The sequence below is a fragment of the Nanorana parkeri genome, unplaced genomic scaffold (assembly GCF_000935625.1).
Source record: "Nanorana parkeri isolate BGI_ZX_2015 unplaced genomic scaffold, ASM93562v1 scaffold584, whole genome shotgun sequence".
NCBI lineage: Eukaryota > Metazoa > Chordata > Amphibia > Anura > Dicroglossidae > Nanorana > Nanorana parkeri.
The window spans coordinates 48,283-65,106 of NW_017306852.1; the positions used below are offsets into that span (position 1 = coordinate 48,283).

General features: G+C 40.2%; 1 protein-coding gene across 1 annotated transcript in view; it reads left to right on the top strand.

Annotated features, from left to right (window-relative positions):
* LOC108791919 (phenylalanine--tRNA ligase, mitochondrial-like) overlaps positions 1-16,824 on the top strand; it is a gene marked incomplete at its 5' end in the record, with an annotated part of 175,733 nt that overhangs the window by 44,628 nt on the left and 114,281 nt on the right. The window contains one exon of the mRNA XM_018562553.1: positions 13,516-13,676. Coding sequence (XP_018418055.1) covers positions 13,516-13,676 — 161 coding nt within the window. The remainder of the gene's footprint in view (positions 1-13,515; positions 13,677-16,824) is intronic.

The following is a 16,824-nucleotide window of genomic DNA, read 5'->3' on the forward strand; positions in this document are numbered from 1 at the left end:
TACACTGAGTGGCCAGATTATTATGACCACCCCATCAGTACTTCGTTGGGCCACCTTTTGCCTTCAATACTGCAGCGATTCTTCTTGGCATTGACTCCACGAGATGTTGAAAGGTGATGCGAGGAATCTGACACCATGCCTGATGAATAGCACTGTCCAGTTCTGTGAGATTTGATGGTTGTGGAACCAAGGATACGCCATCAACATGATAGGATGAACTTGATCAGCAACAATACTTTGGTATGTTGTGATATTCTGATGTTGTTCCACACGAATTAAAGGGCCTACATCAAGCCAGGAAAACATGCCCCAAACCATAACACTGCCCCCACCAGCTTGAAGGTTTGTACTCATGCATGTTTTGGAAGAAGCCATCTCCATTGGGATACGCCATCAACATGATAGGATGAACTTGATCAGCAACAATACTTTGGTATGTTGTGATATTCTGATGTTGTTCCACACGAATTAAAGGGCCTACATCAAGCCAGGAAAACATGCCCCAAACCATAACACTGCCCCCACCAGCTTGAAGGTTTGTACTCATGCATGTGGGGTGCATGCTTTCGTGCTGTTTCCGCCAAATTCTCACTCTGCCATCTGCATGATGCAACTGGCAACGTGATTCATCGGACCACATGACTTTTTTCCAATGCTCGACTGTCCAATCCTTGTGTTCCTGTGCGAATTGGAGACGTTTTATCTTGTTAACTGCAGACAGCAAAGGTGTTTGAACAGGCCTTCGGCTTCCATATCCCATACGATGCAGTGTACAGTGTGAATAGTGCATTCAGAGATCATTTGAGAGGATCCCTGATTAAGATCTGCAGTAATTTGATCCACTGTTGCCCTTCTGTTGTCTTGTACCAGTCTTGTCACTCTCCGTTCTGCCCTAACATTGACTGGTCGCTGATGGCCACAATTCGCACGTTCAGACCCAGATTTTCAGCTTACAGTCCAGTCTTTAAACACTTTAACAACAGCTGCTCTTGAACATTTAACGAATTCTGCTGTTTTGCTGATACTCGCTCCATGGCTCCGAGCGCCAACAATCATCCCACGTTCAAAGGCTGTTAAATCGCGTTGTTTACCCATATCTTCAGAAAAAAAAATCACATCTACTGTCGTGGTAAACAACCTGCTTCCCTATTTATAATGGTCTGGCCCTCTAGCAACTTCAGTGTGAAATTATAGCTAATTTATAGCTAATGTTACCTAAACAAAACCCACATTTACTGTAGTTCGTTTGTTCAAAAAAATTTCCAAATTCTTTAACCCTTGTAGGGAACTAGTCTCAATGTAGAGGCAAACTCACAGTCTCTTCAACAAAAATGCCAGCTTTAATTCCAGACAGCAATCAATTGACAAAAAAAAGGTTACAGGCATCCAGCCCAAAAAAATTTAATTGTTATAAACAAATAAAAGTCCGCTCCACTGAGCCTTACTAGGTATTAGCGATAGTCCTCTGAGCTGGGTCCTTTTCCTCTATGGGAACAGTTACAGTCCATCCACAGAACCCTGTTCTGCTGACAGGCTTGGCTCCAAACACAGAACTTGCTGCATTCAGCACACTGTCTCTCCTTGCACTGAGACACACACTTCCCCCAGCTAGGTGCAGCTGCACGCTAATGAAGTCCTGTGCAGTCTTCACTAAACTACAGTCCATGGAACTAGGAGTCTGTCCCACCCAGAGCTCTATCAGACTCCTGGTAACACCAGTCCCAGGATTTGTTTTACCAATACAAGGTAAAGAGATATTTTTCTTTACCTCCATCTATGCTGGCATTACCTTAGATGATGGATGTAAGGATCCGTGGAAAAATGTATCTACCATCTATCACTTTTCCTACCAACCTGGCAGGTTTTACTGGCACCATGTTACACCCTGTATACCCAGCTTAAGGTTTTTTGTATATAATTAATGTCACCTCCTATTGTGCACCTCCTTAGTTTGCGTAGAGCTAACAATATATAAAATTACTCATATAAGTGTTTTAGGTGATGCTGAGCAGAGGTTAAGTGCAGCCCTACAACATTTGCATCCAATACAGGCAACCTCTGGAAGCCCCAGATGAAAGTTAGGGTATTTTTTATGAAAATAATCCTGCTGGCTTCTGTGCTTTCTATGTGGATAGAATGATTTCCCCCCTTCAATGTCTGCACACTTCCAGTTCTAAAGTAATTATTAGGAGCTGCCACCAGTATCAGCATCTACTCTGCAACTCTGTTTGATGTAAATAATCTTTTATTGGCAATGTTCTTCTTGCACAGACAGCTTTTTTTCCACAGACACTAGTATTAAAGGGCCCTTTTTCACTGATCTCCACCACCGATCACACCATTTTATACTGACTACCAATGTTGTGGGGTATTCTACACCCACTAATGTACCACCAGTGTAATGGTGCATGGTAGATGTTGCTAATTAATATAAATTACCTTTACAGCATACTGTGCTTTTATTGGGTGATATAAAAATGTGCTATTGCAGTCTGATATGTTTTTTACCAAGCTATATAAATTTGATGTATTGTTTTGCTGATACAGTATAACTTGCGGTATCTGGCCCATGTAATTTGTTACCCTGGTATAGTATGTACATCTATCACTTTTCCAGTATTACGGCTCAGAAATCTAATTTTACCCCACACACTCAAAAAAACACTCAAAAAAAGCCACATTCAACAAAACAGTGTATGCGTTGTCAATGTTGTTGATAGTTGTTTACAGCCATGTGACTATTTCAGCTCTCATTGACACTTCTGAAATTGGTTTTATTATGGCAAATAATGATTTTATAGCTCAGTGGGGGTAGAGGGCCAAACCCAATTTCTGCACAGGACGTCTTTGCTGACTTTGTCCACCGCTGGCCAAGAGAAAGCTTTTTGCAGATTAGCAGAGCTGGTCACCTACTTTCTTAAAAACTTTAATGACTGCCAGCTGAAAGGAAAGTAATCATACTATACTGTATATATAGGTCTTTAAGCCAGGTCTTCTAGGTTGAATTTCATAGTGGTCCAAAACACTGTAAGAAATCGACAAATGTTGAGCACCTAGATGCAAAAACTAACCAGTGTTTATTTACTGGGGCTTAAATGATTCTCTACTTTTTTTGTTCACAGAAATTCATTATGTTATTGTTAAGGTTCATCTGTTTTGTTTTCCTTTTTACTTTCTTTTGGCCTTTTTATTTCTTAAAGTGTATCTATTGCCAAGAAAAAATTTAATCGATTACAGTTTACTAGTCCTTGGATGCAGAGGCTACATTCCTTTCCTTTTTCGAGGCTTCTTTGCCTTTATTTTCATTTTGTGATCCTACCATGGATGAGTTTGTACCCTGCGTCACCTCTTAAGTGTCTCTTCTCTAAGGAGAACAATCCTAATTTTTGTAGGCTTTTTTGATAACTTAGAGCCTCCATGCCTCTTATTAATCTGGTTGCTCTTTTCTGAACTTTTTCTGAATCATGGACAGCCTGCCTAAAGATTGGTGACCAGAATTGAACCGCATGCTCAAGATGGGGCCTTACCAGTGTTTTGTAAAGTGGCAATAAAATATTTCTATACCGTGAATAAATTCCTCTTTTAATGCAAGTTACTACTGGCTTTATTAGCTGCAGCTTGGCACTGCATGCTTATGCTGAGTCTATGGTCTATATAGACCCCAAGATCCTTCTCCGTCTCCGTTTTCCCCAGCGAAACCCCTGTATTCAGCATGCATGTCCTCAGCTCCCAAGTGCATGACCTTACATTTTTCAAGATTAAAGCTCAACTACCACATTGCTGCCCACTATCCAATTTTAATGAGGTCTTGCTGCAGAGATTCTATGTCTTGTTGCAAACTTATTTCCCTGCATAACTTTGTGTTATTAGCAAACACTGACCGGGAGCTATTTATTCCCACCTCAATATGAAGAGGATAAACAGAATTGCCCCCAAGACTGAACCCTGGGGCACTCCACTCACCACTTTGGACCATTTAGAGAATTATCTATTTATCCCTACCCTCTGTATCCTCTGTATGTGGTCCTGCAACCAGTTTTCTATCAATGTACATATAGGTTCTTCACTACTATTTGACCTTACTTTGTAAACTAATCATTTATGGGATACTGTGTCAAATGCCTTTGCAATGTCTAAAAAGATTATATCAGCTGGAATTATCCTGTACACCTTACAACTCACTTCTCCATAGAATGTTAACAGGTTTAGCTGGCAAGAACAGCCTTTCAAAAATTCGTTCTCACAAGCAGATTTTTTAATATAATCCCTGACCATTCCCTCAAAAACTTTGCCTATTACTGATGTAAGGCTGACTGGCCTGTAGTTACCTGGTACACATCTTGAACCTTTCTTGAATATCGGCACTACATTCGATTTTCCCCAGTCCTCTGGTACCTCAATGGTCTGGCAATAACCAGACTCAGTTCTTTAAGGGCTCGTGGATGTAAGCCATTTGGTCCCGAAGATTTATTAGTGTTTAGCTTTTCAAGCCTCTTTCTTACCTCCGCCTCTGTTAGCCACTGGGCTTTGTCTAGTTCATTATTAGAATAGTTTTCACTTTGTTTATCATACCCATCTTGCTCATCAGTAAAAACAGAAGAGAAGAAAGTGTTTAATACTTCTGCTTTCTCCCTGTCACTTGTAACCAGCTTTTCCTGCTCGTCTTTTCTGAGGCCTATGTGCTCTGTCTTTACTTTTTTACTATTTATGTATTTATAGAACTTTTGGGGATTGCTTTTACTCTCTACAGCTATTTGTTCTTCATGGCATATTTTGCTGCCCTAATAGCATTTTTGCATTTCTTGTTACATTCCTTGTAGAGCTTGAATGCATTTGATAACCCTTCCATCTTATACTTTTTAAAGGCCAAGTTTTTCTAGAATTTAACCACCCTGGTTTAACTTTTGCCCTTTTAAATTTGTTAGTTAATGGTATACATTGGCGAATATTGTTGTTTAATATGGCCTTAAAGCATTCCACTTTGTCTTCTGTTTTTATTGTCCGGAAGATTTCATTCCAATCGATATCGCTTATTAAAGATGGCAGTTTTCTAAAGTTTGCCTTTTTGAAGTGCCCCTGTTGTTCCCATCCTTCTCAGTTTTCCCAGAAGGACAGTAAACGTTATTACCCTATGATCACTCTTACCCAATTGTCTCTTATATCCATGTCTGTGATTAGCTCTGTATTATTAGAAATGAGTCCAATGTAATTGTCTTGTAGACAATATATAAAGTGACGTGCCTTTGATGAGCATGTGATTCTGTTTGCCCAATCAATATATGGATAATTGTAGTCCCCCATAATTATAACATTGGCTTGCCTCCCTTTCCATCTCTATCTGTGAGAGTAGTTGATGCTCCTCTTCTTCCCTTATTGTTGGGGGTCTATAGCATATACACATCAATAATGCACCATTTATTCACTTGTTCTTATCTCTAGCCATAAGGACTCTGCAAGGACCCTCAGATGCGTTATTGATGTCATTGTGCATATTTACCATCAGATTATTCCTGATGTACTTGCATACCCCTCTCCCTTATCTTTCCTTCTAATCCCGCCAAAGTAAATTGTTCCATTCGATATTCGCAGTCCAGTCAGGAGGTGCAGTCAAACCAGGTTTCTTTTATTCCCACAAGGTCATACTCTTCCTCAGTTAGTAAGAGCTCTAGATCTTCTATTTTGTTTGCCACACTTCTAGCATTTGTAAACATGCCTTTCAGTTTTTTGCTGTGTTCTGGTTTTTATCACTATTATTTTTAGCCTTATTATTATCGGTCTCTAATGGCACACTAAAAATCTATGAGAGCCTCCATCGTGGAGCATATATTGGAAATTGCAAATTGGGTAATTGGGTACAGGTCCACCAGAAGGCAGCACACTTCTCTGTAATTTTTTTTTTTTTTTTTTGCAGTCTAGCTGGTTGGTGGCTAGCTGATGAGTGCTTGCAATTTGCAAGCAAAATTCAAAATGCATAGCGCAGGGCCGCGCTGGACAGCAGTACGGGGTACAGATTGTACATCCATACTGGCGAAGGGAAAGGACAGTTCACGGAAAGGTAAGTATACCAGGGGTGGGATTAGGAGAGACAGAGCCAGATTTGATTGGGTAATTCCATTCCAAACTACCTGGAAAGTGAACTTACCATTTAATGCACATTGTGCATGTAAGAGAGTTCTGCTGCCTGGCTACCACAATATGGCACACAATGGAATGGCGGCAGAACTCAACGCACACACACAATGTCCTGCGTGTTTTACTTTTTTACCACTTTTAAAAAAAAATGTTTTATATGCCTGTCTTTTTGTATTTTTATTTGCATTAGCAATAACCTTAATCATATATATTTTTAGTTATCTCTAGGACGTATGTTTCATCACATTCTTGTTAATTTAGCTATTTTACAAAGCTGAATTCTTTGTGAAGTTATCTGTCTTAGTGAAGAAGTTCTATTTGGCACACTTTGGAACGAGTTCCTGAATCATGAATTCTATATACCAGTTTGTGTCTTTGGGTTAAGCTCCAGTGTGTTCTCTTTGGTCTTTTCATTGAGTTCTGCATCTTCTTTTATCACCCCACACATTTCATGTCATCTACAGCAATATAACAGACAGGTGGCAGCATATTTTACTGAAAAGATTCTTTCCTTTAGTCTTTACTATGAAGATTCCAATTAATATAAGAAAACTTTGAGCAATGACACTTCCTTGCCTTCAGTATTCTTGTGCCTCCCTGTTCTCTTTACAAAATATGTCACGAAGTACAAATGGTATTTCTTTATCTTTTCAAAAGTTTTTTAGCTTTTGCCTTTATTAGCTAAGAATCACCAGGGTACCCAAGATACTTCCTAAAAGCCCAAGCACAACAAAACTGAGATTTCTTTACCAGTCAAATGTTTATATTGCATTGTGTATTTTATCAGCATAGACTTGTATACCTTAGCTCATTTGATGTAAAAAACAAACAAACAAACTTCTTTTGCAGAAACCTTGGTTGTATGATAAGATGCCTACTTCTAAATATTTCCCCTGTAGTCACAATAAAGTACATACACATTCATATGCTATGGCTGGTTATGTTTATGTGCAGATAGTCACAGCTAGCACCATTCCTAGCTCAATACTGGCATAGGGAGCCTTTAAATCTTAAATCTTGTTTCACTACCGGATGTGGCTTGAGGGTGTCTACCTTGCAATGCTATACCACATAGATAGCACAGATTTTGTCCCATCTTGTCACAATTGGAGAAGAAGGATGGCAGGTTTCTCAGCTGAGGGTATTCAGAAAGTACATTTAAAGATAACCTGTATAAAAAGGTTAAAATCATGGCGATATTGCTGAGACTCTGGCTTCAATACTCTGATTCATTAACCTATACTGTCATACAAATCAGGGCTACTGACTTTTCTGATTCACATACATGTAGTTGGCCAGTGACTCAGAAAGCATTGAGACCAGTAGGTGAATATAACAGCCAGTCAACCTTTTTCAGAAGAAGGTCAACAATGGCAATCTGTGTATTTCTCTCACAACATGTTCACTTTAAAGCTGAACTCGGGGTGCACAGCTAATACACAGTTGAAATACACATGAGAACTGTCTTATCTGCCATAGGGTTCATCATTTTGTCCCCGCATGATTCATGCACCTCTGCTCAACAGCACAGCCAGGAGGGTACCACCTTTTTTTTGTCGCAGTTAAGGAGTACAGAGGTGTCACATCTACACTTACAGCTTTCTGATTGGACAGTGAAGCAGCACAGTACAGGATCCAAGAAGAATGGTCGGGTAACAAGCCGGGTCGTTAACAGGAGGGCAGCAGCACAGTACAGGATCCAAGAAGAGTGGTCGGGTAACAAGCCGGGTCGGTGACAGGTTTGCAGATAGGTAGCAGGATTCAGGTAGCAGGGTTCAGATACAGGACATGGGAATCAGTCAGGTGCAGGCGACGCAATACTGAGCCAGCTTCCTGACTGCAGGGAGGGCTTAAATACCCTCCCAGGAAGTACCAGGTGATGGAATGATCACTCACAGCTGGGGCACACCCTCAGGTGAGTACTGGAGCTGCAGGTTCCTGACTGGGTACTTTCCAAGATTCAAAGCCAGGTGCCAGATGCCAGTACTCTCACAACAGACTGGGGGTGAGCCCTAGCCCTGTGCAAGCTCAATTTGGAGCTTACAAAGTCAGCCTCCTCTATCCCAGTACTGAGAGACAAAGGAAGTGCAATGTAAGCAAGTCAACAAATTGGCAACAGTGGATAAGCGCACTACCGCTGGGGGGAACTTAGTGGAATTGGACAAGGGATGAAATCCACAGTGTGCAAGCTCTTTAAACCAGGGAGAGGGACCCTGTGACCACATTAACAAAAAATACACACATACAAAAAGCGCTACTACAGTGGGAGTGTATATGACTCACGTTTAATATGTCAGCATGCCTCTAAGGAGCTCATCTGATGTCCGTGTAGCTTGTGGTGTTAGAACGAGCTGATGGCTTGGAAACCCTTTGCTGTCAGTTGGAGCTGTGTCCGTCGTCTGCACAGGCTGTGCCATGGCGGCAGAAAAACGGGGAGTGTGAGTGCCGAACCGCTCTGAATACAGAGCGCTTGTTCAATGCTGTGGGTCCGCGGCTGTAGTGACAGACCGTCACAATAAATTGGCATAAAGTAGGGCCGGGGAGCGATGTAAATGAAGAGATCTCTCTAACTGGCAGCTACGCGTTTCGAGGCGCAGCCTCTTTGTCAAGCCTGGAATTGGTCAATTCCGGGCTTGACAAAGAGGCTGCGCCTCGAAACGCGACAAAGAGGCTGTGCCCCGAGACCAATTCCAAAGTGACACCGCAATAAAAAATGTAATAAATATATATGCAACTAAATAAATACAAAATATTAGCTGTAAAAGTAAATAACAAAACTAACTGCAACAAAGTCCAATGTGCTTCCTAATAATCTTCTCCAAATGTCCAAATAAGTGCAATAAAATCCACACGTTGTGCTGCACAAAAGAACACGTGCTCCCAGTGATAAATTCACTGCTACAGAAACACGCGTCTTGATACCGCACTCACCAGAGATGACAGACCATGTAGCAAATGGTCAAAAAACGCTCCTTATAAAGTTCGAGCTTTCCGCCATAGGCAGGCAAGACCCCAGCAAAAGATAAGAACTACATAGTGTAATTTATTTTAACTAATCTTTAATAGCAAGTGTTAAAAACTCACATCAACAATGATCCACAGCGCTGTGTAAAATTCTATGTACCAAATTCATGTGCTTTGCTCCCCATTAATCCAAGCCGGCCAGGTACACAGACAAGTCTGACTCTTCCTGGTCCCCATGACAGACGTGGTGACGTCAGCGTGTACACTTCACCGATGCATTTCGTCAATACCAACAACATGCCTTATATATGGTGTGGAGAAGAGAAGTGCTCTAACGATATATTGCCTCTCTATGGTGGAAAGATCGAACATTTTAAGGAGTGTTTTTTAACCATTTGCTATACGGTCTGTCATCCTTGGTGAGTGCAGTATGAAGACGGATGTTTCTGTAGCTGTGAACTTGTCACTGGAAGCGCGTGTCTTTTTGTGGATTTTTTTGCACTTATTGGGACATTTTGGAGAAGATTATCACGGAGCACATTGGACTTTGTTGCAATTAGTTTTGTTATTCACTTTTGCAGCTAATATTTTGTGATTATTTTGTTGCATATATATTTGTTATTTTATTTTTTAGCACGGTGTGTCACTTTGGTTATGTAATTGGAAATAGTTTATTTACTTCTTTTACTGCAGCTTTCACAGGGTTAGGATTGAAGCGCAAATCTGGAATTAGATTATAGGGATAACCTCATAAATGAGCAGCTCTTCCATCATTATATGGTCAGGAGACTGATGGCTATGCAGTAGAGAAAATGGAATTTGCCCACCCTGCATATGCAATATAAGCTTTAAATGATTACATTTATGTAGTTCATCTATACATATAGCTACGTAGCCAGCATTTAGCTTCAAGCCCGGTCTGCCTCATGTTACGGTAAATGTGGTCCCTATATTCTTCTGAAGAAGGCCATTAGATTTGTAATATTCTATTGAACACAGTGTTGTGTGCCTCTGTAATTATACCTATAGTTTGGCCTACCTCATGTAATACTGCTGTAATAACAAGGCATGTAAATGATGAGAAGCTCAGTACCAAAACAGCAAAGGCCTTTGGAAGAGTTACATGTATGCTGTGTTTTCCTGATAACATTTTCATTGCTAGGACCTGTTGCCTAGACTGTTTTTGTATTTCTAGCAAAATGTTCCTACTTAAGGCTAGGTTCACACCTAAGCGACTGAGCTGGTGAGCTGTTTTCATGTGGTTGTCGCGTGTTTCTGTTCACATTATTTTGCTTTGAAAACCGCACGGTTTTCAATGCATAGAGAAGTCTATGGGACCCAAATCGCGCGACATCCGCCCGAAAATCGCTCCTGTACCTTTTTGTGCGACAAACGATTTCTACCGCGTGACAAAATGCAAAGGTGTGAACAGCTTCCATAGACTTGAATGCAAATCTCTGTTTTGTGCGATCTCCCTGAGGCTAGGTTCACACACCGCAAAACACAGATTCACATATAAGTCAATGGAGTCTGTTCACACCTTTGCGGTTTGTCGTGCGGACGAAATTGTCTGTCGCGTGAAAAGGTGCCAGAGCGATTTTCGGGCGGTTTGGATCCCATAGACATCTCTATGCATTGAAAACCGCGCGATAACCGAGTGGTTTTCAGTGAACAATAATACGAAATAACCTGCACTCCCATGCAGCGTACAGACCTTGAGTAAGAGGTTGGTGCCTGAGGTGACAACACGGGTGGCGCCGTGTCAGATACAGTCCATAATAGAAGTCACCAGCACTTGATGATATGTGCAAGAAGTAAAACACTTTTTATTCAATTGTCACATGCGTCAAACAGCCAACGTTTTGGGCCCATGCAGGGTGCCTTCTTCTGGGCGACATAGTGAGCATTTTTACAATTCTTTTTATATTTTTATGAATATTTTGAGTATTTCTTCAAAATGAATAAGCTCTGATGCAAAGTATAGATTATACTTAGAGTTGACATAAGCTTAAAAAAATCAGCAGACTTTATATGTCAGAAGACACGGTGTAAGTCTCCTCTGCCATAAAGGCTCCTTGCTGCCATTCAGTATTTTTTTTGCTGTGCACGGAGTCACGCACGGGTAGTTCGGTGCATAGACCAGACATGCTGAAAAGGAAAAAAGCAACCCCCATGTGCATGCGCGGGACTTACGTAATTTGGGCCCAGCCAATCAAGCAGCCAAAGACTCAAACCTTGGAAGAAGAGAAAATAGATGGCAGTGCCAGTCAGGGAGAAATGCAGTGGTTAAGGGGATCAGTTTGGCAGCTAAGTCTGCCATAATGTGTTAATAAGCTGTTAATACTAGCACATTATTCCTAAAAGCTCCTAGGACCCCCTTTTTAAAATTTTTATTTTATTGAGCATTTACTTCCGCTTTAATCCATGATCTTATTTGGACATCATGTCCCTAGGCAAATGATAATGGCTTTTTGTCTAAGCTCTCCCCCTGGGATTGTAATTATTGTGGTAGACACTAATGCTAGGCCACAGTATCGAAAGCAGCTGCTGTCTGCTTTATATGCAGAGCTATATTTCATCTGTACAGATCACTAGATAAAGAAATGAGATATGGTTTAACATTTCTGAACAATAAAGAGTCTCCTCTCAATATCCACTCTACCTTCTACCCTCTATAATACCCTTGCTGAGTTTAGTCACCAATGTCCAGAAGTGGAAAGAAGAGGGAAGGGGGGGGCAATTTCAACCTCCGTTGGCTTCCAGTTTTTTTTCCTGATTTTTTTTCTCCCTGCAAATCTTCTGTCAATCTTTATTTTATTAACATGTCCTGAGTGGACAATAATCTATGTATTTTCTTCCGTTCCATTGCAATTACATCTGTTTTTGTTATGTTACCTCACGTTGCGCTGAAAAATAGTAGAGCATGCTCGACTTTTTTTTTCATTGCACTGCAATGGAACGCAACAGATCGCAGTGGTGTGAACTGGTCCCATTCATACCCATACATTTTTCGGTGCCCCTTGCATTAGCATCCTTTAAAAAACGGATCGCAACGCAATGCAAGAATCTGGTGTGAATGGGGCCTAAATGTGCTTGCTGTATGTGAATGTGTTTTAATTAGATCTAGCACAGAGCTGCATTGCTGTTGTATTAAACTAGAGTCTGTAAAAAATTATGCTTGTGCTACCCTTTTCTCTGAACTTGGATTATATCATCTTGTCTTAAAATCCTTTTGTAAATGCCGCCTTCCTGAACTCATAATTCCTCTGATCTAGTTGAAGGTTCTTGTCATATCACTGAGAAAGACAAAGACAAGAACACTTTTTTTGGATGAAAAGGTGGTAAAAGTAAATGTCTGGTCTGTGTAAAGTCTAAATCACTATTTATATATTCACCCCATCACACAAATCCGTGTCCTTATTTCACCTTTTTCATGTACGGTTCTGCTACCAAACAGCATGGAAACCCAATTAAGGGAATAAAATCAATCTGAGAAGCTTAAAATGGGAACATTATGCTTTCAGCATGATTCTATTAGTTTAAAGTAAACTAATTATGATGGGTCGTTGTGTATACAACAACTGTAAAAGTAAAGATAAGATGAAAAATACATTTGCAAAATAAAACAAATTGTGCTTTGAAACTGACAACTTTAACTGCAACTCCAGTCAAAACTTTTTTTTTTTTTTAATAGAGTGGGGAAGAGTCAGATTCTCTGTCAGGTTTTTATTGCTGTTTGTGACCTTGTTAGGTAGATTTCCCCCCACTTCCTGTTCTGGTGACAGGTGGCCACCAGGACTTGAAGTATAAGCAAATCTCCCATTCAAGGCCACAGATACAAATGTCACTGTCGGGAAGTTTTTCTGCCACTTTACTGTTCCAGTGACTGGTGATCACCAGGAGAGGAAGTGCAGATCTCCCCCATCGGCAAGAAAAAGCAACACTTTTTTTCAGTATGCTTGCTTTGTCTGTGTTTGGGAGTCTGCTCCCAATTTCCCTTCCAATGACTGGTGGTCACCAAAACGGGAAGTGCATTTCCCTCTATGAAGGCCACAGATAGTTGAAGCAACATTTTTTTTTGTAGAATGATAAGAGCTAGATCCTTTGGCAATTTTTCATTGCTATTTGTGTCCCTGTTGGGACGATTTCCCTCCTTATCCTGTTTTTGAAGGAACCATATAGTCATGCAATAGGTAATATTACTTCAAAGGTTAGGAAAACTCTGGACATTTATTAGTATGCGAGCCTTCTCTTCTGATTGGTTTCAGTCTTTTGTTTACATAACTTTTAGAACCATCAGATGGCAATTACTGACAGATTTTGCTGTTTCTTCAGTTCATCCACTGGAGACACTATAAATATTTTATTTGATATCTTTCACACTAAGCTCCTGGATTTTCTTCTTGTTTTTGATTGCAGCTGGTGCTCATGACAAAATTGGATGGGCATTTGGTCTCGGATTAGAGAGGCTGGCCATGATTCTTTACGGTATTCCTGACATCCGCTTGTTCTGGAGTGAAAACCAGATCTTCCTGAAGCAGTTCTACGTGTCTGACATCAATCAGCAAGTACAATTTCAGGTAATCAGTGCAAGCAAGGCCATTGCAAGAAATGAAAATGCTTCAAAAATATTTGTTGAAACGAAAATCCAGGTTGTTTTGGACAAACACTGAATAATAATTCTGGTGTAAATTTCCATGATGTTGTTGTAAGCAATGCGTTTGGAGCAATGAGGAGTGATACAAAATAAAAATAAGTAAAGGACTGACTACTATCAGAGAAAAATTATCATTTGTTAAAAGTCTTTTGAGACCTAATGGTAAATCAATAATGTTTAGCATTTAAAGTCAATCTTTTTCATATCAGGCTCCATTTAGACCCTTTTTGTCAAATTCAGCTGGGGAACTAAGGGAAACGGATGCAACAAGGCTGTTGAGCGGAGTGACACAACTCTCTCAGGGCTCAAGTAATATACAGCTGTCTCCTTTTACTCTCTGCAGGCTTTCAACCTGGTGCAGTGCAATGATTAAAAAAAAAAAAAAAAACTTTGTCAACTTTCTGTTTTATTAGTGCTGGGAAATTGGAAGGAAAGGTGGAAAAATCTGTATGTATCACAGTAACATAGTAGCTTGATTTACCTGTATAATAGGAGAGTTTCCCTTTAGTTTTTTTGTAGGTACTGCCTAAACAATAATATTTAATATTACTTGATCTTTTATGTGAGTGAATTATTTTTAATTGATACCTTTTTGCAGTCCCAGCACATCTAGAAAAAACTTTTTTTTTTAAAACAACACCTTGGAAAAGGAATGTATTGCTTAACTCAAATGTAATAGTAACTAAACACACTGTTATCCCAAACCAAGTGCTTATGCCTAGACCTCAGATTAAATTAAGCCTAATCTAAAGCCAACTACTCTCTAAACCTATCACCTACCCTAAACATACCTACATTGTACCTAATCCATAACACCAAGGGAGGCCTCCAATAGAGAAAAAATATTATCACTATAATACCGACATGCAATGTATGTGACATCAAATTTTTCTTAACCTAAAGCAGCTATTACGAGAGTAGAAGTGATTTTTTTCTGAAGATATGGGTAAACAACGTAAGAGTTTACATGACCGAGCAGCTGCATCCAAGCCTTACATCACCAAGTGCAATGCAAAGCGTCAGATGCAGTGGTATAAAGCATGCCACCACTGGACTCTAGAGAAGTGGAGACATGTTCTCTGGAGTGACAAATCACACTTTTCTGCCTGGCAATCTGATGGACGTGTCTAGGTTTGGCGGTTGCCAGGAGAACGGTACTTACCTGACTGCATTGTGCCAAGTGTAACGTTTGGTGGAGGGGAGATTATGGTGTGGGGTTTTTCAAGGGTTGGGCTTGGCCCCTTTAGTTCCAACTCTTATCCATGAGCATGCCAAGACATTTTGGACAATTTAATGCTCCCAACTTTGTGGGAACATTTTGGGGATGGCCCCTTCCTGTTCCAACATGACTGCACACCAGTGCACAAAGCAGGGTCCATAAAGACATGGATGAGGGAGTTTGGGGTGGAGGAACTTGACTGGCCTGCACCTCAACCCGATAGAACACCTTTGGGATGAATTAGAGCGGAGACTGCGAGCCAGGTGTTCTCCTCCAAATGCACTTCTGGAAGAATGGTCAAACATTCCCATAGAAACTCTCCTAAACCTTGTGGACAGCATTCCCAGAAGAGTTGCAGCTGTCATAGTGGCAAAGGGTGGGCCAACTCAATATTGAACCCTACAGACTAAGACTGGGATGATTGTGACGCCACTGGTTGGACACACACTTCCGATGGCCGGGGAAGGTCTATCAGCATAGAAGTTTTTAAGACAGGCTTCAAAGATAATGAGGGCAGCCTACAGGTATGCCATGGAAAACAATCTTCTTTTGCACAACCTGCATAGTGGATTTTATTTAAGTGGGGATGCTTGAATGCATTGGTTATTTTAGTGGAAAGGTGAACTATAGCTTTAAATATATATGAAGATTAGGTTGCACAAATGTTTTAATTTGATGTTTTTGTGGACTTTTAATGGGTGATTACAATTAAGTTTTCTATTTTAATTTTACAGGGACTTGATTGATGATGTACACTTGAGTAAATTTAAACAAAAAAAAATATTCCACATTTAGCAGCCTAAAAAAGGTGCTTATCCTGATTTAGAAAAAGGAGGTGAAAACGCAGCATATATTTCATTTTTATTTGTATATTTTGTACACTTTCTATTAGGGTTGCACAGATACCAAGTACAGTACTCGGTACAAGTACGAGTACATGTACCGATACTTTTGAGCTCCAAGACTACACTAGAGAAAAATGCAAAAGTTAGGAGGCAGCTGTCATTGGTAAGGAGCACACGGAGCTCCTGGGATTTGTACATCTCTGTTTTAATGTACGATTTTGTTTTTATAAATATAAATAAAGGGATGCACAGATACCAGTTTTGCGAGTACGAGTACTTACAAGTACGAGTACTGATACATTTTTGTTTATTGTCATGTGACAGTTTTTCTAAAACAATGCAGACTAATTATTTCAGGACAGTGGTGGAGTGCCAGAGCCAGGTCCCAGCTGCAACCACTGCAACCCTGGTAGTTCTCATGAAAATGCCAAGTATCTGCACTGGTACTCGAAAAGTATCTGTGCAACCCTACTTTCTATACATGTTATCTGAAGTGGGATTATAAAGCCACTCTCTGTTTCAGTTGGGAAACAAAAACTATAAATATAAAATATATACCATTACTGACCTATCCCAGATGAAGTGATCTTTTTTAGAAAATGAGGAGCAGAGTGGACTTTGTATGTAGCTTGTTCTTCAGAGACTTGTCCTTAGAATTCAGTTGATAGCACATTTATAAAAATCATACTGATCTTCAGAAAGACAGCTTAGCAGAAATAAAGGTCAGTTTATTTTCCTAGAACCGCTGCACATGACAGCATCAATTCTGCCGGTCCTCTATGTAATGAGAAATTATGAATTGTTCACTATAGAACAGAAAATAAGCACTTCCTGTGTCTGGTTAGCTTGCAGTCCATAATATGCAGTCACATAATGCAATGTATGTATACTTTATACTTTATGAATTCTTCCCTTATGCTTTCTTCTGAGTCCTAAAACCAAATCAATGAAAAGTCTGCAGATTTTGTTTGATCAGTGACCAGCGTTCTAATAGTTAGAATGTAGCA